The sequence below is a fragment of the Mus caroli genome, unplaced genomic scaffold, assembly GCF_978045245.1.
Source record: "Mus caroli unplaced genomic scaffold, Mus_caroli_1 scaffold_13, whole genome shotgun sequence".
NCBI classification, from domain to species: domain Eukaryota; kingdom Metazoa; phylum Chordata; class Mammalia; order Rodentia; family Muridae; genus Mus; species Mus caroli.
In genome coordinates this window covers 13,181,710-13,202,856 of record NW_028227268.1, presented here as the reverse complement: position 1 = coordinate 13,202,856, position 21,147 = coordinate 13,181,710, and the positions used below count along the sequence as shown (strand labels likewise).

General features: G+C 52.8%; 1 protein-coding gene across 2 annotated transcripts in view; it reads left to right on the top strand.

Annotated features, from left to right (window-relative positions):
- The window catches only part of Axin2 (axin 2), a 30,447-nt gene extending 9,543 nt beyond the window's left edge, over positions 1-20,904 (top strand). For both annotated transcript variants that reach the window (XM_021176142.2, XM_021176143.3), the window contains exons 3-11: positions 1,511-1,651; positions 9,348-9,450; positions 11,899-12,039; positions 12,188-12,693; positions 12,932-13,126; positions 13,751-13,981; positions 14,603-14,698; positions 15,920-16,087; positions 19,432-20,904. In XM_021176142.2, coding sequence (XP_021031801.1) covers positions 1,511-1,651; positions 9,348-9,450; positions 11,899-12,039; positions 12,188-12,693; positions 12,932-13,126; positions 13,751-13,981; positions 14,603-14,698; positions 15,920-16,087; positions 19,432-19,558 — 1,708 coding nt within the window. In that variant the 3' untranslated portion in view covers positions 19,559-20,904. The remainder of the gene's footprint in view (positions 1-1,510; positions 1,652-9,347; positions 9,451-11,898; positions 12,040-12,187; positions 12,694-12,931; positions 13,127-13,750; positions 13,982-14,602; positions 14,699-15,919; positions 16,088-19,431) is intronic.
- The last annotated feature ends 243 nt before the right edge of the window (positions 20,905-21,147 follow it).

Below are 21,147 nucleotides of genomic sequence, written 5' to 3'. Positions count from 1 at the left end.
AGTCAGTCTTCCCTACCCGCCATGTTCTGAGTGTCCCAAGTCATCTCAAATTCCTGCTGGTCTGACACCATGCATGCACCTGGTTCATTTCCAGCTAGCCTTGCTAGGAACCCCTCCATCATACCCTGCCTTGGATTCTAAACTCTTAGAACTTTCTAAAGCATCTTGTGATCAGCAGAGAGAGAGAGAGAGACCGAGTGAGAACACACAGTCCATTTGTGCCCAACCAGTTCCCACTCTGCAGAGTGGCTGCTGTGTGCCTGGCACCACTAAGGGCCTTATCTGGAAAATGGGCACTGTACCCTGTGCCTTCTGCCTGAGAGAATGCTTGCGATCTGATAGGCTTTCAGCAACACCCAAATACCTGCCTTATGACAAGTCCTTTTATTATGGTGACGTTTCCCAGCCAGAACCTGGGGGCCTGGAGACCAAAGCCCAGCATAGTGCTGATCATGACCTTTCCCAGGTCCCTCTGCTCTGCCAGCCCCACAGCTATCTTTATGGAGCAGCTGCTGAGGGCTGATGGAGCGTGTCTCCTTTTGGAGCTTTTTCCTCTTCTGTTCATGGCTGTCAGCCGAGCCCCAGGAGGACTATGCCAGGCGCTAGGTAAAGGAAGCCTCCTCCAACTTCAGGCCGACTGACCCCTGAAAGGGATCCTTCCTGCAGCCCGCTGCCCCCCCCCCCCCCCAAACAGAAGTCTTTAGCCTTGATACAAGTGAAGTGCAGCCCAGCAGGAGACAGGCACACTGGTTGTTCTGGGAGGAGATCAAGAGAGTGAAATGGGAACCCACAGGCCACTAAGACAAAGGGGCTGGAGACCCCTGGAGGAGGGGCTGGGGCCTGCCTTTGACTAACTGCTCATTTCAGCCTTGGCTCCTTAACCAGCCCCAGGGAAGGAAGGCCACGGTGGGGGGAAGGGCACTGCAGGCACAGGAATAGCTGCCACTGGGCTCCTGAGCATCTGTGCCATCTTTCTCTCTCTCTGGCTGACTGTAGACCTAGGTCAAAGGGGGAAGAGTCACCCAGGCCCAGATCTGGGCTTGAGCATCTCTGGACCAGGCTGGCAGATCTCAGATGTGGGAGTTAGGATGCCTCAGGTGCTCCTGAGCCAGAGAACTGGCTCGGATGCAGTGACCAGGAGAAGAAAGACAGCTGTCTCCTGGCTTCTTTCAGCTTACCCTGGTTCTCAGTCCTAGAACATTGTCCTAGCCTCCAGGCCTATAGCAGTCAGTTCCCGCCCCTCTGTGTGTGAGTATTTAGGAGCTGGTAGCATTTCCTGGCAGCCTCTGCGACACTTGTCTCTTGAGGGCTGGGGAACCCAACCACCTCCTCTCCAAGGGGAGACAATTTCCTTACTGTGGCCATCTGCCCAGGCCTGCAGCTAGGCCTGGGTAGCACGTTGGCATAGGCCAGATGTGGGATCATGCACTACATCATTCTGGGGTCACCCAATGGCCTGGGTTTCCAGTGGGGAATCAGTGACCACAGTCCTCTTGTCCTTTTCCCATAGGTCCTTCAAGAGAAGCGACCCGGTTAATCCTTATCACGTAGGTTCCGGCTATGTCTTTGCACCAGCCACCAGCGCCAACGACAGCGAGTTATCCAGCGACGCACTGACCGATGATTCCATGTCCATGACAGACAGTAGCGTGTAAGTATCCCGGTGTCCCTTCCACATGGGGTGGGGGGGGATACCCCGGGGAGAGGGGGCGGGGGGCGGGTGTCATCCATCCTCACCCGCTTAGCAGAGCCCGTCTCTGAGTGGCCATCGGTTCCCTGGGCAGGATGTGTGCTGGGTAGGATGCAGGTGAAGAGTATCGTGCGTGGAGCATGGTGGTCTGGGTGGGTTCAGTAGGAGCTTTGAAGGGACAGCTAGGGTGGTGTCTTCACGGAAGGAAACCAGAGTATATAGTGGAAGGCTAAGTGGATTTTCTGGTTGTGCTGCAGAATGAACAGGCAGAACACAGGACATTATTACAAGGGTTTTGTTTTGTTTTGGTCTTTTGAGAGAAGGCCATTAAAGGCAGGGAGCAGAAAGCCAGACCTCTCCAAAGGGCCAGAGTGCCCACTCTGCCTATGTGCGTGTGTTCCAGTGAGCATCCCTCAGGTCTCTGTTAATGAAGGCCCAAGCCTGTGCCAGAGACTGGGGCCCGAGGAAGGGGCCTCCTTCATAGGACTGTCTGATCTCAGACCCTTGGCCAACAGATGGCTTTGATAGATATTTCTAAAGCACTCCAAGCCATTGAAGTGGTCCGATGAGGTCAGCGGACTGTCAGGCAAGGTCATGCTTTGAGTCTGTGGGTCATTTGAAGTGAAGTCAGATCTATGGATAGACAGCATCAGCTTTCCGTGAGTCTCATAGTGAGTGGAGTTTGGGGTGTAGTCGTGGTCTGGCCACCCTCTTTCTGGCCACCCTCCTGGTGTTTGATTCAGGAAAGTCAGGGTAGAATTTGGCATGGCCAAAACTCCCCAAAGGCTTTCCTCACCCAGCACCCAATTGAGAACCGGCATTTTGGAAAGCCCTTTGAAGGCCTTCTTCCAGCAAGGGTCAGATCAGGATTTCTCCTGCTGAGCGAATGACCTTGAAAGACAGACGGCCCATAAGCTTGCACTGTGAAGTTCTGGGACACTTTTTTAGTCTTTGCTCCTTTTAGCTTCTTAAAATTGAACTAACTGGCTTCTGTTGGCTGGCGTCCTGTAGCCTGGCTGGCTGCATAGGTCCAGTTGGAAAGTGGGGGAGGCTAGTTTGGGGCTCTTGACCCCAATGTTTTAACCCCCATCTGCTCTTATTGAGTTATTTCAGTTTTCCCTGTCAGTAAAGTGACAGATACTTTTTAGGGGAAAAGTTGAAGTTACTTATTTAAAATAACTTACTGTCTTATATGTGTGCATTTGGTGTTTTGCCTGCACGTGTGTCTGTGTGAAGGCATCAGGTCCCCTGGGACTAGAGTTACAGATGGTTGTGAGATGCCATGTGGGTGCTGGGAATTGAACCTGGGTCCTCCGTAAGAGCATCCAGTGCTCTTAACTGCTACGCCCTCTCTCCAGCCCCAGTAGAAGTTTAAAGAATGTCATTTTGGCATTAGTGAGAGTAAGGGGCACATTGTTTATCCACCAGGAGCGAAAGGTCTCAGAGAACTGGTTCCATTTTCATAATTGGCTGAGCTCTTTAACTGTCCACACAGGGTAGGGGGAATCCTTCTTTATTTATCTTATGTCTGAGTGTTTTACCTGTGTGTATGTATGCATGAATGTATGTATGTATGTATGTATGTATGTATGCATGTATACTGTATGTGTGCCCCATGCTCATAGATGTCAGAAGAGAGCACCAGATCCCCAGGAACAGGAGTTAGGGGTGATTGTGGGTGCTGAGAACCTAACCCAGGTCCTCTGCAAGAGCAACAAGCGCTGAGCCATCTCTCCAGTGTCCCCCCCACCTCACTACCCTCAAAGAACATCTCACTACCCTCAAAGAACTTCCAAAGACTCACATTATTCTTTAATAGAATAATTTTGTTTAGTTTGTTGTTTTGTTTTGTTGAGACCGGATCTCACTCTGTAGCCCTAGCTGGTCTGGAACTCACTGTGTAGACCAGGCTAGCCTTGAACTCACAGCATTCTGCCTCCCAAGTGCTGAGAATAGAGGCATGCAAAGGCTACCATATCTGACCCTAGTTTGCTTCCTGGTGGTCCAACAAGTTAGTATCGGGGCTTTCATGATGTTTTGTAGGTCTTTGGCTGTGAGGTTTGTAGGGCCTGGGTCCCCATGTCTACTGCTCTCCTCTCTCTCTCTGTCTGTCTGTCTGTCTGTCTGTCTGTCTGTCTGCTGAGCCCTTGGCTCTCATGTCTGGGCTCGGCCTCCCTTAGGACACAGTAGTTACAGAGTGTGTGGTAGCCTCGCTGCTACATGTAAAATAAGAGCAGGCTGGGACTGAATGAAGGCATTGAGTGAATCTCCAAAGTCCGGTGCCCTTTACGTAAGCCCGTGGGGCTTCTGTTTAGATTTCTTAGAGACTATTTTTGGCTCGCTTCCTGGTCCTTGGCTGAGTCTCAGTCCTCATCACTGAGGTGTTATTCTGGGTTCATGATGAGATAACTTGGGTGTGGTCCCATGCTTGTTTCTATTTGACCTCACAGGACCCAGTCAGCAAGGTAGGCAGTGACCACTGCCGACAGCCGCAAGCAAGCAGGAAGTAGCATCGGGAGTCCCTAGCCATGGCAGAGGCAGAACTCAGACCCAGGCTGGATGTGGCGCCTGCCCAGCCGCGCCTTCCATGGTCACCATGAGACGTTAGTGGAACCAGTTGTCTTTGAGGCCTTTAAACCTCTTTCCGTTTTTCTTCTTGTTGATAACTGATCGTCATGCTTTGTTTTCTCAGTTGGGGGAAGATCCCCCCCCTCAAATCTTCCTCATTTATTATTATTATTCTTTTAATCCTTTCCCAGGACGAAAAGGCCTCACATAGCCCTGGCTGGTTTTGAATTCATTGTGTAGCCAGAGATGTCCATGAATATCTGATCCATCTGCCCCCATCTCCTAAGTGCCTGGCGTTATAGTTATGTGCTGGAGTTCACACCCAGGGACTTGACGTCCTGCAATGCTGGGCAGTAACCCTCAATCTCATGTAAACATGACTGCTTCCCGCCTCACTTACAGCACTTGTGGATCGACTTAAATATGGGGAACCTACTTTGAGACCCTGAAGAGTTGCCAGGCACAGACAGACTCTAGGGAGCATGGGGCCAAAAGGGGCCGGTTGAACAAAGGGGATAACAACTTGTCACTTGGCAGCCTTTTTTTTTTCAGGCCCCTGGTGGCCTGTTCTCTGGCCTTGTAACAGGGTGCCATGTCATGGTGGGCAGATGTTGAATAAACCAGAAACTTAGGGAAAGGTATTGTGAGATGTAGAGTTTGTGGGTCCGGGGTATCTTAGCCCAGACAAGTGGGCATTCCTGCAGATTCCTCTTCACAGATGTATCCACTTGTGTGTGGTTAGACTAAGAGGGCAGTTGGGTTCCTCCAAGGGCTTCTGGGAATTATCTGGAGCTGCCTCTGGGAGTGTGGCGAAGGGTCTTCATGAACAAGAGCCCACTTATGGGACTTGCTTGTACTTTGAGGCTCCTATGAGTATCCAGAGATCGTCAGCTGCCAGGAATAGGGTGGTCCTCCCTCCCCTCCCCCCCAGGGTGATCCCCAGTCTCAGGCTAAACAGACTTGGCTTGGGGTGGTGTGAAGCACTTTTTGGCCAGCCAGCCCTTGGTATGTGTGATCTACCCTGTGTTGGGCGGTCACCCGGGATTCCCAGGGCTGGGATTAGACACCCCCCCACCCCCCACCTCTTCAGAGCTCTGCCAATTGTGGGCCTTGTGCAGATGAGAGCGCCAAGTGAGAAATAAAGTGTGTGTGTTGGGGCGGGATGAAAAGCAAAGCTGAATCGCTTTCACTGCATTGTTCATCTAGGGAGGCTTAGAGGGGGTGAGAGGGTAGCAGGCCCCTTTGAAATGGGCTTGAACAAGTGAATAGGAGCGCCCCATCAAGCATGCCAAGAGGCCTGGCTGCTTCTCCCCCTCACAATGGCCAGCGTGGGCTGCTGGGGGCCGAGGGGCTGGGGAGCAGGGCCGGCTGCCCCGCTGCGAGCTGGGAGGGGACAGGGACGAGGGGTGTGTGTATGTGGGGAGGGGGGCGGTCAGAGGCAGCTCTCAATAGACTCCAGAAGGTTGGAGTTCATTAGACACAAGTCCAGGGGAGCAATCATCTCATTTGCGACAGAACCAATTAAGTCCCCCACCCCGGGGCCTTTGCAAGAGGCCTGGGTAGGAGATGGGCGGGGCCGGCCAGGTCTTGGGGCTTCCCTGGGACCTGCGTGCCTTAGCCTGGGTGTGCGGGGGCAGAAGGGCCACCTCCCAGATTCCAGTGTTGTGTCGACTTCTCTTTTGCCACTAAGTAAAAATCCCTCTTAAAGATGGCTGGGGGTCGGGGTTGGGGTGGAGTCACGTCCCCATTTTAGCCCCCCCCACCCCCAGAAGACTGTTTTATGAGCTTGTTACTCTGAAACCTGCATTCTCAGAAGAAATGGCTCTAATTTCTAGTCCCCTCCTTTGAAAGTTAACTGCCAGACTTCCAGCACAATCCAGGTTCTGAGAGGGTTAGGAGCAAGAGGCTCATGGGAAAAGGGTACAGAGTGCCAGGTTTAGGAGGGAGGAGTCTGGAAGCAGCTGCAGTTTGCTGCCCAAGTTCAAGGACGCTCAGAGGAGGGTACTAGGCTTCTCCCGCTTGCCTTTTTGTGGGGAGATGTTCCTATCATCAGGATTGGCTGCGTCTGACTGTAGCTTGCTTCTGGTCTGTGTGTCCCATACATAAACCCAAGATGACTTTTCTCCACTCCACAGGGTGGGTGGCGGTTGTTGTTTTACTCACTGTTTTTATTTCCTCATACCTTCCGTGGGGAATTTGGTCTGACGCTGGGGAGTGCGTCCCAGAGAACTTCAAATATTACCTTATCTTACAGACCAGGCTTTTGATGTTGGCTGTGATCAGAGGCCGCTTCAGAGTGGCTGCCAAATGCGGGTGCACACGTGCACTCACGCCTGCTATTTCAAAGCCACCGGAAGAAGTGACATTCAGGTTAGGCTGGGCACAGTGGAGTCAAAGGGCTGAGCTAATTGGCTCAGCTTAAATGGCAGCTAAGTGGAGTCTACACTTCAAAATCCGTGCGTCCCAGAAACAGCTGGGCCCGGCAGCAGGCTTGTTAGCCAAAACGTTTGTAATTAAAGGAGACTGTACAGGGACCAGAACTCTGGCGCTCTTCAGCCCAGGGTTAGGAGCAGCCAGGACACTGGTCATAAACTTCTGGAGCCCGAACAGAAGAAAGGAGAGGCCCCTTTTGGAATGAGGGGCTGTTTTGGAAGAAGATTCCCGGCTAGGGGGAATTAAAGACATATTTCCAGGAAGGCGCCTCTAAGCCTCTGGCTTCTCCAAGCTAAAATTCCCCCTTTGGGCTCTGGGCACCAGCTGCCTTTCCTATGGCTGGGTCCTTCACCTTCGCTGGATGTTGTGAGAGGGTACTTAGGAAATAACTTACTCCTCCCGCCGGTTGCTCTGGCTGTCACCTGCCTCCCACCTCCACTCCACGCGTGGACACACACAGGTGCACACGCACACTCTTTTTTTTTTTCTCTCTACATTATATGGAGAAAGCGTACAAGATAGAAAAGCGTCGACATTGATTTCTATCTGAGAGGAAAGGAAGATGTCTAAGGAAGGATTGCCTGGCAGATGAAGGGCAGAGTTGAAGGGCGTGGCTAGGGAGACTCTCCTCAGACTATTGTGTGTACATGTGTGTGGGTGTGTGTGCCACAGTGCATGTGTAGAGGTCAGGGTTCAACCTTCCCCCCAACCTCTGGCCCCCTTAGGACTCTAGAACTCTGATGTAACCTGTTCCAAGGTAGGGGTATATGGGTAGCCACCTCCCACCATTAAGACCCCAGAGGAAGAGCTGGTCATAAGAGAGGTATGGTCATTTATGCAGACCTGGGATAGGGACATGACAGACTGCGGGTGACAACGGCCGCGCCCCCCCCCGCCCCCCCACTCCCACAGCCAGTGAGTGCTAACGGTAGAAGAAGTTGTCCCGTCCGTCCTTTCATAGTGTCACATGGCTTCCTGGGGCTTAGGAGAGGGTCCCCGTGTTCAGCCCATCAGGGTACATTGGTACTGGAAACAGGCTGCTGAGTTACCAGTACCTGTTCTAGAGGTCAGCAGTGGCTGGCTTGGCTCGGGAGCCTGAGGTACCATTTCTGGTCACCTATAAAATGTGGTTCCTGTGAGAACACAATCTGATGGCGTGTCAGGTGTGTCCAGTAGCAGCACCTGAACTTGATCCACAGGAGTTAGCAGCTCCAGGCTGTCTATAGTCGGGTGCAATTCATATGCCAGTGAGGAACCCCAGGTCACTGCTGGCGTCTAGACAGTTGTTCCAAGGCGAGTAAGTGGAGTCCTCAGAAAGTTAGCTTTAGATGCACTGTGTAGCTGGACTTAAAACCCGCTTAACCCTCTTCACCTTCAGGAGCCTTGGAGAGTCAGGAACTTACTTTCTGCCAGCTTCTACCTCCTCTGGGGCAGGGCATGCAACTTGAGTTCCTGTCCCCCATTCTGAACTTTCTTCTTCCCCCCTCCCAGTGTGCCTTGATGTAGTTACCCGTCCTGCGTCCTCTCAGCGTTGGAATTAGTCGTACTGTTGGCTTAGCAGGGTCTTCACCATCCCCTCAGGGACCCTGTTCTGTGGTCCAGGCCAGCCACCTTCCAGAAAACAGACAAGGTACCACAGGTCAGCCATTCCTCCTGGCCGCTGCTCAGACACTTGAGTGGCACCTTCTGCTGGCTAGACGAGGGTTCTTTCCTTCCTGCGATGAACAAAACACCAGAGGAAAGGGAAGCAATCAGGTTTTTAGTAATTAGTTAGTATTTAGCCTAATTTTAGTATCATAGCCTCTGAGTGTGGAAGTTTGTGACCCCTGGGGTCTCCGGAGGAGACATCCGTGGGGAAAGTCACACCTTTGCAGTCAGGCTGCTAAGTCTGAGACACATTTTTTGTTTTGTTTAAAAATGGTATCAGCTCTTCACTCTTCCTTCCGCTTGCTAAGTAAGGATTGTGGTTGTTTTTGATTTTGGATTTTTTTAATGTTGTTTTGTTTTGTGAGTCAGGGTCTCACTAAAGAGTAGGTCTGGAACTCACAGAGATCCAGCTGGGATTAAAGGCTTGTGTCTCCATACCTGGCCCCTGGTTTGTTTTTAAAATAGATTGAAAGACATGGTCCTAGGAAGCTCACCCAGAGTTCATTAGCCACACCCCAACTTTAGATTGCACGCCCCCTACCCCTGCAGACCCCCCCTTTCTTCTTTGTCCATTGTCATGGTAGTTACCACTTTGGACCCATTTGTCTTTGCACACTGCCCTGCGACACTCTTAGGGTACCAACTTCCTAAGAGGAGTGGAACCTTCTGTCCTCCTGCCTGCTGACCTCTTGCAGAGGGGCGGTGAGGTCTGACATGTTGCAGGTTCTTGGGTGTTTGTTTGTAGTGCCTTGTAGGAGGGGCTTTGCTCTTAGATCTTTATGTTCCTGCATCTGGGAGAGACAAGTTGCCTCGGATGACAGCAGGCAGGGTTTGGAGTTTGGTCTTGGATGGGTCTTTCCCTATGTGACTGCACTTGGAGGTGCACGGCTCATCCCCAGGGAAGCGCGTGGCCTTTCCCGTTGGCAGAATCTCAGGGAGGGTCATGCAAGAGATGTCAGGTGCCGAGGTCGCCTTGGTGTGAGCCTGTGGACTTTGTCTTTTCCCTTAGAGATGGAATCCCTCCTTACCGCATGGGGAGTAAGAAACAGCTCCAGAGAGAGATGCATCGCAGTGTGAAGGCCAATGGCCAAGTGTCTCTACCTCATTTTCCGGTGAGTATAGATGACAGGACACCAGGACACGGGTAGTGAGGCCCTAAATTATTACAGGAGCTGGGAGGTGTAGGGGTGGGGGTGGGGGTGGGCAATGCCTGAGATTTGGAGTGAAGGAACAGAAAGGAGTGGCCGGACTGGGGAAATTAAATGGTTCTTTTGGATGTGGTGGTAATGGAGTGATGGTTTGATATAGTTCCTGAATCAAAGAATGGAAAAATTCTGTGGGGGAAAACAAGCAAACAAAATTTATCACTAGATGATGACATGGTAGTCTCACTGCATTCCTGCTAGACTAGAAGCCCCCCGAAGGCAGGGAGCCCCAAAAGAATCATCCTCATTCATTCATTCATGCCTGGTATATACACTAGCTCTTTGCCTGCATGTATTCCATGTGAATGCAGTACTCATAGAGGGCAGAAGAGGGCGTCAGGTCCCCTGGATTGGGAGCTACAGATGGTTGTGAGCTGTCATGTGGGTGCTGGGAATTGAGACTGGGTCCTCTGAAAGAGCAACCAATGCTCTTAACCTCTGACCCCCTCTCCACAGCCCCAGAGTTTTATCTGTTAGCTTCCGTGTATCCTGGACCTGCTACAGGTCCCATCACGGACAGGCGCTCACTAAGCCTGAAGTGAATGAGGTGGGAGGATCTCTGTGCGTTATGTCCTTGTGCCCTGCTCACCCCGGAAAGAAAATCACCTCCCATATACAGTCTTAGCTGTCCCATGCTCCAGAGCTTGGCTCTCTAGAGTCTGTGTCTGATGACTGTGGATGGGCGGGGGTGGGGTGGGGGGGTGTCTAGAAGTGAGCCTCCTTGGAGGAACCTCCTCCCATGCCTGAGGGAGGGTAACAAGTTCCTCTGGGGGCCTTCCCTCATATGTAACACATCCCTGAGGGCAGCCGGCACAGTCCACTGGGCTCAGGAGCCAGCCCAGAGGGCCTTGCCCAGGCTGGACTCTTTCTACGGTAGCCTGCTACCCAGGGTGCAGGGGGGAAAAAAGAGCATCCTATTGAGAGATGTCAGCTTCAGAGAATCCAGCCGGTTCATATGGCCGTGTTCTATTAAAAAAACTTAACACGTCAGACTTCTAGTCCCAGGTCACCTGAGTAGCATTACAAGATGGTGGCTCTCCTTGGAAACTCCTGGCACAGACAATGGCAGACTTACCTTGTCTAAAACTAGCATATTAGGATGACTTTGGGGAGTGATTTTATGATCTCTACCCCCACCCCCCATATACTGTAGATGACAAAGATATTTGAGTGTGGGGGTGGGTGGGTATGTGTTCATCAAAATTCTATTCCCCAAGACTATAAATGGGCTGATATTTGTCCTGGCCTGTGCCGATCAACTTTGGGGGATGTGTGGTTCCTGAAAGCAGCCTTCCTAAGAACAGCCATCCATCCACACAGGGGCTTTCCCTTCCCCCGTTCACTTGGTGCAGCTAAACGGTTTCTGTACTGAGTGAGACTGATTCTTCAGCTGGGAGAGCAAGTTGGCCTTCTGCTGTTCCCCACCCCAAAAGAAAAGAGGCAAAGCAAGAAGGAGATGGGGGTGGGGGGCGAAGGAGGAGGAGGAAGAAGAGGAGGAGGAAAGAGGAACAAATGGAGAGGTGGGGAGGGCAGAGTGGGGGGCGAGATGACAGAGAAAGGACAGAAAGCCGGGCGGTGGGGGTTCTCGCCGCTTGCAGTTCTTGGCAGGCTTTCTCGACGCCTTTTTATATTCCGTACTTGGTTTGGAGATGTTCCGTTTTCCCTTGATAGATCGGCTTCAGGCAGCCGAGCTCAGCAGTGTTCTGCTACTAGCCCGCAGCAGCTTTCTTCATTTTCTGTACAAAGAGAGGAGGAGGAGGGGAGGAGGGGAAAAATGAGAGAGATGGAGCAGTGTTGAGACAACACTACCTCAAAGGTGCCCAGTGTGAGGCCAGGAAATAAATTACCACTTCTTCTCTGATCTGGGGCCGGTGACTCTCCCCTCCCCCCTGCCTCTCTTCCAATCTTATTTATTATTATTTTTTTTTAATTTTCAACTCCCTTTCTGTTTAGACTCTACTTTTTTATTCCTTGAGTTGGTTTCTCTCCCCTCCCCATCTCAGAGGGCTGCCTTTTTTTTTGATGTTTGACAACAGTCTTTGAAGATTTTCTACTTCAGAGTAGCTACTGATGGGCTGGTTGTACTACAGAGAGAACAAGCAGGGCCTCTCGGAGTGCGACCAACTGCTCCTGCCCAAGGCAAACGCTGGTGGGGACCATGGCTCTCCATGAGGCCACAGAGCCGATGCATAAAAGTCCTGAGCAGCGCAGGCCGGCTCTCCACCCGCTCTCCACTCAAACACGGGGACCCGGCCCACATCAATGGGCCCCGCAAGCTCGGTCCAAGCTGGTATGGCCAGTGCCTGCCTGGCCTGCTAATGGTGCTTGGTTTCTGCCTTCTTCCCACACCCTCAGAGAACCCACCGCCTGCCCAAGGAGATGACGCCTGTGGAACCTGCTGCCTTCGCCGCCGAGCTCATCTCCAGGCTGGAGAAACTGAAACTGGAGCTGGAGAGCCGCCATAGTCTGGAGGAGCGGCTGCAGCAGATCCGGGAGGTAGGACAGGCTTGGGCATCCTCTCCACCCTGTGCATGCAGAAACGCGCATGGGTCTATGGGTGCGCCAACCCACGGGTGCATGAACCGGGGGGAGCGCGGAGACGTTGCTTTCTTGTTCACCACCCCTCTGGGTCCTCCCATTTCAGGATGAAGAAAAGGAGGGGTCTGAGCAGGCCCTGAGCTCACGGGATGGAGCACCGGTCCAGCACCCCCTGGCCCTCCTACCCTCCGGCAGCTATGAAGAGGACCCACAAACCATTTTGGACGACCACCTCTCCAGGGTCCTCAAGACCCCCGGCTGTCAATCCCCTGGTGTGGGTCGCTACAGCCCGCGGTCCCGCTCCCCCGACCACCACCACCAGCACCACCACCATCAGCAGTGTCACACCCTTCTTCCGACTGGGGGCAAGTTGCCCCCCGTGTCTGCTTGCCCCCTCCTTGGAGGCAAGAGCTTCCTGACCAAACAGACGACGAAGCACGTTCACCACCACTACATCCACCACCACGCCGTCCCCAAGACCAAGGAGGAGATCGAGGCAGAAGCCACACAGAGAGTCCGCTGCCTCTGTCCTGGAGGAACCGATTATTACTGCTACTCCAAATGCAAAAGCCACCTGAAGGCTCCAGAGCCCCTGCCTGGGGAGCAGTTTTGGTAAGTGACCAGCACACCCCAAAGGTGGGGCTTTTCTTCCAGCCTGAGTCCCGAGCAGGTGTGACGAGGGCCCACAGGGTCTGCTTTCACTTCCCGGAGGGGCTCTGGCGGAGGTTGCAGTACAGGCTGTGCTAGGTGCCATGGAACAGCCCTCAGTCTACCCTTGTGGGACTGCCCGATTCCAGGAGCCCTGGAGTTTTAATGAGATGTCTGGATTGGGTGTTCTCGTTCCCTACAGTGGCAGCAGAGGTGGTACCTTGCCAAAACGGAATGCAAAGGGCACAGAACCGGGTCTTGCACTATCGGCCAGGGATGGAGGGATGTCCAGTGCAGCGGGGGCCCCCCAGCTTCCTGGGGAAGAAGGAGACCGGTCACAGGATGTCTGGCAGTGGATGTTGGAGAGTGAGCGGCAGAGCAAGTCCAAGCCCCATAGGTAAATACCACTCCCCAGGGCTCTGACACAGAGGTGGTGTGGAGACGGCTATTTCTGCCGTCTGTGGAAAGCCACTGCCACTGCCCCTGCCATCTCAGTATTAGACACTGGGCTGAGGAGACCACAAAAATGTCAGGTTTTGGCAGTGCCTCCTGTTCGTGTTATGGTAGAGTTATTATTTTCTTCTTCTTCTTCTTCTTCTTCTTCTTCTTCTTCTTCTTCTTCTTCTTCTTCTTCTTCTTCTTCTTCTTCTTCTTCTTCTTCTTCTTCTCCTTCTCCTTCTCCTTCTCCTTCTTCTTCTTCTTCTTCTTCTTCTTCTTCTTCTCCTTCTCCTTCTCCTTCTTCTTCCTTCTTCCTTCTTCCTTCTTCCTTCTTCTTCTTCCTTCTTCCTTCTTCCTTCTTCCTTCCTTCTCCCTCCTCCTCCTCTCCTTCCTCCTCCTCCTCCTTCCTCCTCCTCCTCCTCCTCCTTCCTCCTCCTCCTCCTCCTTCTTCTTCTTCTTCTTCTCTCTCTCTCTCTCTCTCTCTCTCTCTCTCTCTCTCAGTAGAATAGACAAGTTTCTATTGAAGTCACATTTTTAGTTTTTCTAACTCAGTTTTTCTTCTGCGCTCCCTCTCCTGTTCTAGTGCCCAAAGCATAAGAAAGAGCTACCCATTGGAGTCTGCCCGTGCGGCCCCAGGAGAACGAGTCAGCCGGCACCATCTGTTGGGGGCCAGCGGACACTCCCGCTCGGTGGCCCGGGCTCACCCATTTACCCAGGACCCTGCAATGCCTCCCCTTACCCCACCCAATACTTTGGCACAGCTGGAGGAAGCCTGCCGCAGGCTGGCAGAGGTGTCAAAGCCCCAGAAGCAGAGGTGAGTGGAAGGGTGGGAGGAGCTCAGAAGGGGGCAGGGTTTGGAGAGTGGAAGGGTGGGAGGAGCTCAGAAGGGGCGGGGTTTGGAGAGTAGAAGGGTGGGAGGAGCTCAGAAGTGGGTGGGGTTTGGAGAGTAGAAGGGTGGGAGGAGCTCAGAAGTGGGTGGGGTTTGGAGATGGAGAGAGGAAGGCTGGGTGGGGTCTCTCAGACTCTCCCTGGGAGGAATGGCTTCTAGCTGAGTAGATCTCCTACTCAGCCTCTGGAAGTTGTTCTCTTTGGTCCTGTTCGTTCCTTAAAGTTCAGGCAGGGTCTTCCAGGCAAGGTGTTCCAACAAGTAGGGTGATTTCACGAGTCCATTGTAAATCCCATTCCTTAAGTGTCTGCACTACACATGAGACATGTGTTAGTGAGCCAATGTGTAGCCATTGCCAACACTAAGATAGCCCCTTTGTGGGATGTTCCAGAATGTCCACGAACACAGGGTCTTGTTGGGTCTCTGCGGGGAGGGAGGTTGGGTTGGGTCTACATCTGTTGAGGAGGCCAGAGTGGTTTTTCTCTGCTTCCCAGTTGGCATGAGTATGAGAGCTTACCTCTTAAATTCTTCACCCTCCTCTGCCCTCAGGTGCTGTGTGGCCAGTCAGCAGAGGGACAGGAACCACTCGGCCGCTGGTCAGGCAGGAGCCTCATCCTTCACCAACCCAAGCCTGGCTCCAGAGGAGTGAGTGTCTTTCTGGCGTTACTGGGATCCTTACTCTGTGTGGTTGTACGGTTCAGGAAGTGTCACCATCTGGAGCGATGTGTGTATGGAACTCCATATCTGAACCTACCTTTGTGTCCACACTTAGTGATGGGCAACGCTGAAGTTGCCAGCAGTGAGGGTCACGGGACATCAGCTCCCAAGAATTCAGAGTCATGACACCGGGTTTCTGGGGGGCTCAGTCGTCAAAAGTTGGGCACGAAGCCATTGTCAGAAAGGTAGAGAGCCTGAATCTGGACGCACGAGCTACTTTGTAGGTTTTGGGAGCTAGCAAGGCTGGACAGGTGTTTGCTGTGTCATCCCCTGAGCAGGAAAATGATTCTCGGATTGCCCGGAAGTCTGCTCCACGATCTGCGTGGAGAAACGTAAAACCTTGTCCCGAACTGGCTCACCCATTTACTCAGGACTCTGAACCCTGTCTTATCTACAGGATTTTAAATCTGCCTGAGTTATAGAATGCGATCTAGATAAAGTTTTCTTAGCATCGTCACCCCGAGCCGTGACTAATGTTTGAGGTCCTGCGTAAACACCTTCCTAGACCCTTGTTTTAATTGGTGAACCTCAAGTCTACCAACTCTCAACACTGGTGGCACCATTAAAATGACAGGAGTGCGGGGTTGTAAGAGAGTTTGGTAGAGTGCTTGCCTGCCATCTACTGTGCAGCGAGCCTTGGGCTAGCTCCCTGGCACCACAGAAATGGAGGTGGAGGCCGTGTGAGTGAACATCTGTAATCCCTATCTCTCTGAGGTACAGGAAGATGGTCATCTCTGACTGCACAGCAAGTTTGGGGCCAGGGATATGTGAGAAGAGACAGGCTGTTCACCTGTAATGTGGGTCTGTGGGAATGATGGATAGGCCTCCGAGGGCATGATGGGTAGACCTCCAAGGGCATTTGAGCGCTCACTGCTCATGAGGAACCCTGGCCTGGGATTGCCTCCATGGCATTCTCTGGTCTTTACCGATGGGCACTTGGTTATGCTTGCGATGGAAGGCATTGGGGAATATAGTATCAGCTTACCAGAAGACAACCTCTGCTTCCCTCATGCTCTGCAGCTCTTTTTGGAGGTTGCTCCCTTGGTAATGCGAGGCCCCAGGCCTCCTTTGTAGACCTCATGCTGCGTAGGTGTCGGTGTGTATCTGCTTTGTGAGGCTGAGTCTGTGGCATCCTGATGTGTTTTTCAGTCACAAAGAGCCAAAGAAACTGGCAAGTGTCCACGCGCTCCAGGCCAGTGAGCTGGTTGTCACCTACTTTTTCTGTGGCGAAGAAATTCCATACAGGAGGATGCTGAAGGCTCAGAGCTTGACCCTGGGCCACTTCAAGGAGCAGCTCAGCAAAAAGGGAAATTACAGGTGAGGGTCCTGCCCGCCCTGCCGCCTCGTCTGCTCTGGAGTTTGCTCAGAATTCAGAGGATCCAGGCCCCTGAGCACCTTGCTCTCTGCAGGCCTCGGATGGATTGGAGACACACTGTCCAGAAGCTGCCTGAGTGGGCTGCTGGGTGGCTTGGGTGTCTGTCTGTTAGTCATCCCCCCCCCCCCCCCCCCCCGATGCTCTTTTCACCTCTAATATGAATAGTCATGAGGGAAAGCTGATGAGAGGGTATGGTTCTCTGGAGATCTAGCCAGGTCCAAGTGAACAAGACTGAGGACCAAAGACACAGCCCTTCATTTATTTAACCATGAGAGCAGGGCTGGACTATGTGGTAGGGGCTCTGCCAGAAATTGGAGACTCCTTCCCTGATAAGGGAGGGCAGAGTCAGCCGGGCGTGGTGGCACACGCCTTTAATCCCAGCACTTGGGAGGCAGAGGCAGGCGGATTTCTGAGTTCAAGGCCAGCCTGGTCTACAAAGTGAGTTCCAGGACAGCCAGGGCTATACAGAGAAACCCTGTCTCTAAAACAAAAAAAAAAAAAAGGGAGGGCAGAGTCAGAGGCCATGCTGGAAGCTCAGAAAAGCAGAGACCAGGGCCAGTGAGTCACTAAAGTTACCTATAGCAGCAATGTTTGTCAGTACCTAATAAGGGGCTATGCCTGTGGCCAGTCAGGAGGGCCTGTGGCCAGTCAGGAGGGTGGATAGGGCTGAGCCCCATGTCCATCCGTCCCTCCCCCCCATGCTGGTCCTGGGCCTCACCATCTCTCCCTGCCAGCCGGCCTCCCTGGCAGAGTGCAAGGACCCTTAAAAAAGACCCACATTGACCTTGTGAGGTCCTGGAGAACCCAGAGCTGAGGATGGAGGCCATCTCAGACGCGTTTGTCACCCTCCCTTCTTGCCCTTCTTGCCAAGGCAGGGGATGGCTTTGTCACTTCCCTTAGGACTTGACCCCGCCTGGAAATGTAGTATGTGTTCTGCCTATCTGTCCCAGGCATAGAGCACAAGGCTGGGACAGTGAGGCAAACAAGACGCTCAGGGCACCCTGCGGAGGTTCCCACCCAAGAAGTGTCCTCTCCCCAGTCGAGTGTCCCGGGCTCTATGTAGAGGCGCACCCCACACGTATCCCCAGAACCCAGATGTGTGAGGAGAGCGTCTGAAGGACGCTCAACCTCCAGGGTAGGCCCTGTGTGACTGCACCAGCCATTCTGTCGTGGAGTTCTTTTGGTGGCACCAACAGTGACCTTTCGCAGGGAGAAAGACCAAGGAAGACCCTGCAGGCGACAGCTTTCTGGGGTGGCAGGTGTATGTCTGGGCATAAGTCATTTTCTGTTGAAGAGGCCATTCCAAAAGTTATCAAAGGGTCTGGGGACCAGGCTGGGCTGCCGCCTTTAATCTTGACAGGGACCCAGGTGAAGCTAATTACACAAGTAGGCTCCTCCAGGGATTCATTTTGATCTTGGCTTTGACTCGGCCCAACTTTGAGGAGAACCGCAGGTGACCTTCAGGGGGCGAAACTGTCACAGCGCACTATGTAGCGGCCTACAGGGAAGGGCTTTGCTCAGCCACTCTGGCCACATCTGGCTCTGATTTTTTTTTTCCCCTAAGGCACATTTAATAAGCCTGGCTTTGAAGCTCTGGCCTCCCCTTTAATGCACAAAGACTTGCACAAATGGTCCCCTCTCAAATTCTTTCCTGATTGGATCAGGCTGTGGGGGCCCTCCCACCCTCCTTATCTCTGCAGTTGGGCTTGGTGTCCTCCTAGAGATGGGGGTCGGGGCACTAGAGTTCTGTGTCTTCTCCCCACCCTCACACCAGGGCCCTGACTCCCCCAGGGTTGCAGTTGGTACCCCCCCCCCCAGACCCCACCCTAATGAAAAATACCACAGTGAGGCCGGAGCCGTGGAGTTGGGGCCTGAGTCGTGTTGAGTAATCTCACTGTGGCAGGAGTTCAGAAAGCAAACAGTCTCTCCAGACATGCCAGACGCCGTCGGTGCCAGATGTCGGAAGGAGGCAGAGTTTGCCACATGAAGCCTGGTGCTGTGGAAAACCCAGTTCTCCGACAAAATGAGATGGAGGCAGTGTGTTTGAAGTCCTGGGGGGCAGGGAGGGGGTGTCTTGGGAATGCAGCCTCTGTCCGTGCTGGAAGAGGTTGCAGTTATGGAGAAGGACAATGTTTGCCCAGAGGTGCCCTGAAAACCCAGCTTGGAAGCCACCACTGGTGTTGGAGCTAGGGACCTCGGTATCAGTGCCCCCATCCTTTTATTTGGAAAAGAGAGCTCCCTTGCTTTCTTGGCTCCCCCTCCCTCCCCACTTTCTCTCCCTTCGGGCTTCGCTAAGCATTTTGGCCTCTTTCCTATGCAGTGCTTTCCCCTTCTGTCCAGTTCACCTGCTCTAAAAGGGACCGATGCAGCCTTCAACCGGGGAGGGTTCATTTTTCTTGTCTCCAAGAGAAAGTGCAGAAATGAATCCTCAGCCCTAAACATGGAACAGGGTTTTATGTTTTAGTGGCTCCATGGTCCCATAGGGTGGTGACCTTCTTTCTCCCTGGGGGTGGCCCTGATAGGCTGGAAGGGACAGTGCACAGGGAAAACTTAATCTACTCAAGGGGGTTCTTCTCCTTGCTAGGGACAAGCAAAGGTGAGGCTTTGTCCTCCGAGGAGAGGAACACTGGAGAGGGAGGGGAGGAGCTTTCAGTTAAAGGCAGGAGGGGAAGGCCTGGGTGTTGGACCCTAGCAAGGTAGGGGGGAGGGGGCAGGGATCCAGGGACAGAAAGGGAGGGTTCCATGCCTGCTCCACACAGGGGGGCCCCTGGAGCTGGCTCCACCCTGCCTGCCTCCTGTTGGGAGAGAGACTATTAGCACTTGGAGTGAGTGGTCTCTGGACTGACCAGTCCAGAGCCAGTCAGCCTTCCACTTCTATGGGCTGCGCAGAGTCCCAGGTCCCTGAAGGATTCCCCCTGCCCTGCCTTGCCATCAGAAATGAAGTCTGGGCCCTTGGTCCTCCTGGTCCCCTCCCTCAGAAAGAGGGGGGAAAGAGTGTGCTGGTGGGCAGGGGGCTGGCAACAATTCTGACTAGAGGGAAGCACTGGCTGGAGAGAGAGAGAGAGAGAGAGAGAGAGAGAGAGAGAGAGAGAGAGAGAGAGAGAGAGAGAGAGAGAGAGAGAGCAAGCCAGCCAGCCAGCCTGACCTCCCCACCCCACCCTGAGTGCATCTGCCTGGTCCATCTGGAGTGGAACATGGTTTGAGGGACTTCGGGAAGCACAGATGCCCAGCTTGGTTCTCCATTGGCGAGAAGATGTCTCAACGAGCTTTCCTGTCTTCTCTTAAGGTATTACTTCAAGAAGGCGAGTGATGAATTTGCCTGCGGAGCAGTTTTTGAGGAGATCTGGGACGACGAGACAGTGCTCCCCATGTACGAAGGCAGGATCCTGGGCAAAGTGGAGAAGATCGACTGAGCCTTGGCCTCCTCGGCATGCAACCTAGGCAAGCACCTCAGAGTGCACCATGGAGCCGAAGCCCAGAGACCCTGTCTCAGGCCTACGCAACAACCACGAAATATTTTGAAGGAAAATGAAACCAATTAAGAAGACAAAGCCTAGGGAGGGACTGGCGCCTGGGCCTTCAGGAGGGCGGGGGCGGTTGATTTTTTTCAGTCTCCATGAGCCTGGGTACCCAGATGAGAAAAGCCTGAACTATTTATTCAAAACATGACCACTCTGGGCTATAGAAGATGCTGAGTGTGTTTGAGAGACTGACATACATAATAGATGACTTCCTAGGGTTCTGAAATTCATAGACTAAGAGAAAACTGTGTATAGCTTGCCCGAACAGGAGTCCTTACTGATATTTATTGAACAGTTGATTCCCCTACCCGCCCTCCCTACCCCCCAGCCCCCAGTTTATGCTGCTTTAAACTTGGAAGTGGGAGAGAGAAGTTTGGATTGCTGTCCACGCTTAGGAGCCAAGCCGGGAATGCATTAATCATTTCTTCGTTAACAGAGGAATCTGCTCTGCATGGCATTTCTCCAAGTGAAGACAGGCTTCTATTTTTTTTTTTAAATGGTGCCCACCCCACCCATCATCGACACATGCAAAAATGGGTCACCCCTACCCCACCCCACCCCCACCATGCTGCTCTGCTTGTCACAGACGTCCTGTGGGTTGGTTGTGACAGCATCTTCACCACTTTGGGGACCATCCAGAGTGGGGGAGTGGGGGAGACTTCACCCTGGAGCCAGAGGCTACACCATCCGTGTAGTCCCAGAGCCCGTCACGGCCCTTGTTCAAGCTTCTTTTGCCTCTTTAGGAAGTGAGGGCTCCTTTAAAAATCAGTCTCTAGACTACAGCCATCAGGAATCTATCCTCGCCCACCTGACCCTGCGAGGACAAGGGCACCCAGCAGCACCTCTCCTCTGTTACCTTCCCCTTGGCGATCGCTCGGGTTTGTGTTAAGTTAATCTGTATGTCCTGTCTGCCAGCGTTCCCTGTACTATAGGCCTGTGTATAGTGTAGGGCAGAGCGTTGACCCACTGGCTAGTGCTTGACTTGGGAATCAGGACAGTACCTGTACAGGCACGGGGACCCGCTCCGTCCGTGCGCCGCCCTATATTGAGGGCTCCAGCTCTCCCTTGGTTTTTGAAAGGGGTTTATGTATAAATATATTTTATGCCTTTTTATTACAAGTCTTGTTACTCAATGACTTTTGTCATGGCAGTTTGTTCTACTTAGACTGTAAATTATGCATTATAAAGAGTTCATTTAAAGAAAACTACTTGGTACAATAATTATTGTAATTAAGAGATGTAGCCTTTATTAAAATTTTATATTTTTCAAAATGTCAGCCTCATCTTTGGATTCCCGCAGGGTGGGAGTGGGACCAGGGGGACCCATTTTGTACATGAATGTCTGGGCATGGCTTTCCCTTGCTTAAGCTTGGCTCTGAGGGGTCTGGCCTGCATTGAGGCACGGTAAAGTTACACTTGGTCCTGGCTGGAGTCGCCTTCCCATGGGGCAACTGTGTTGGAGACTTTGCCTCGATCCCTGC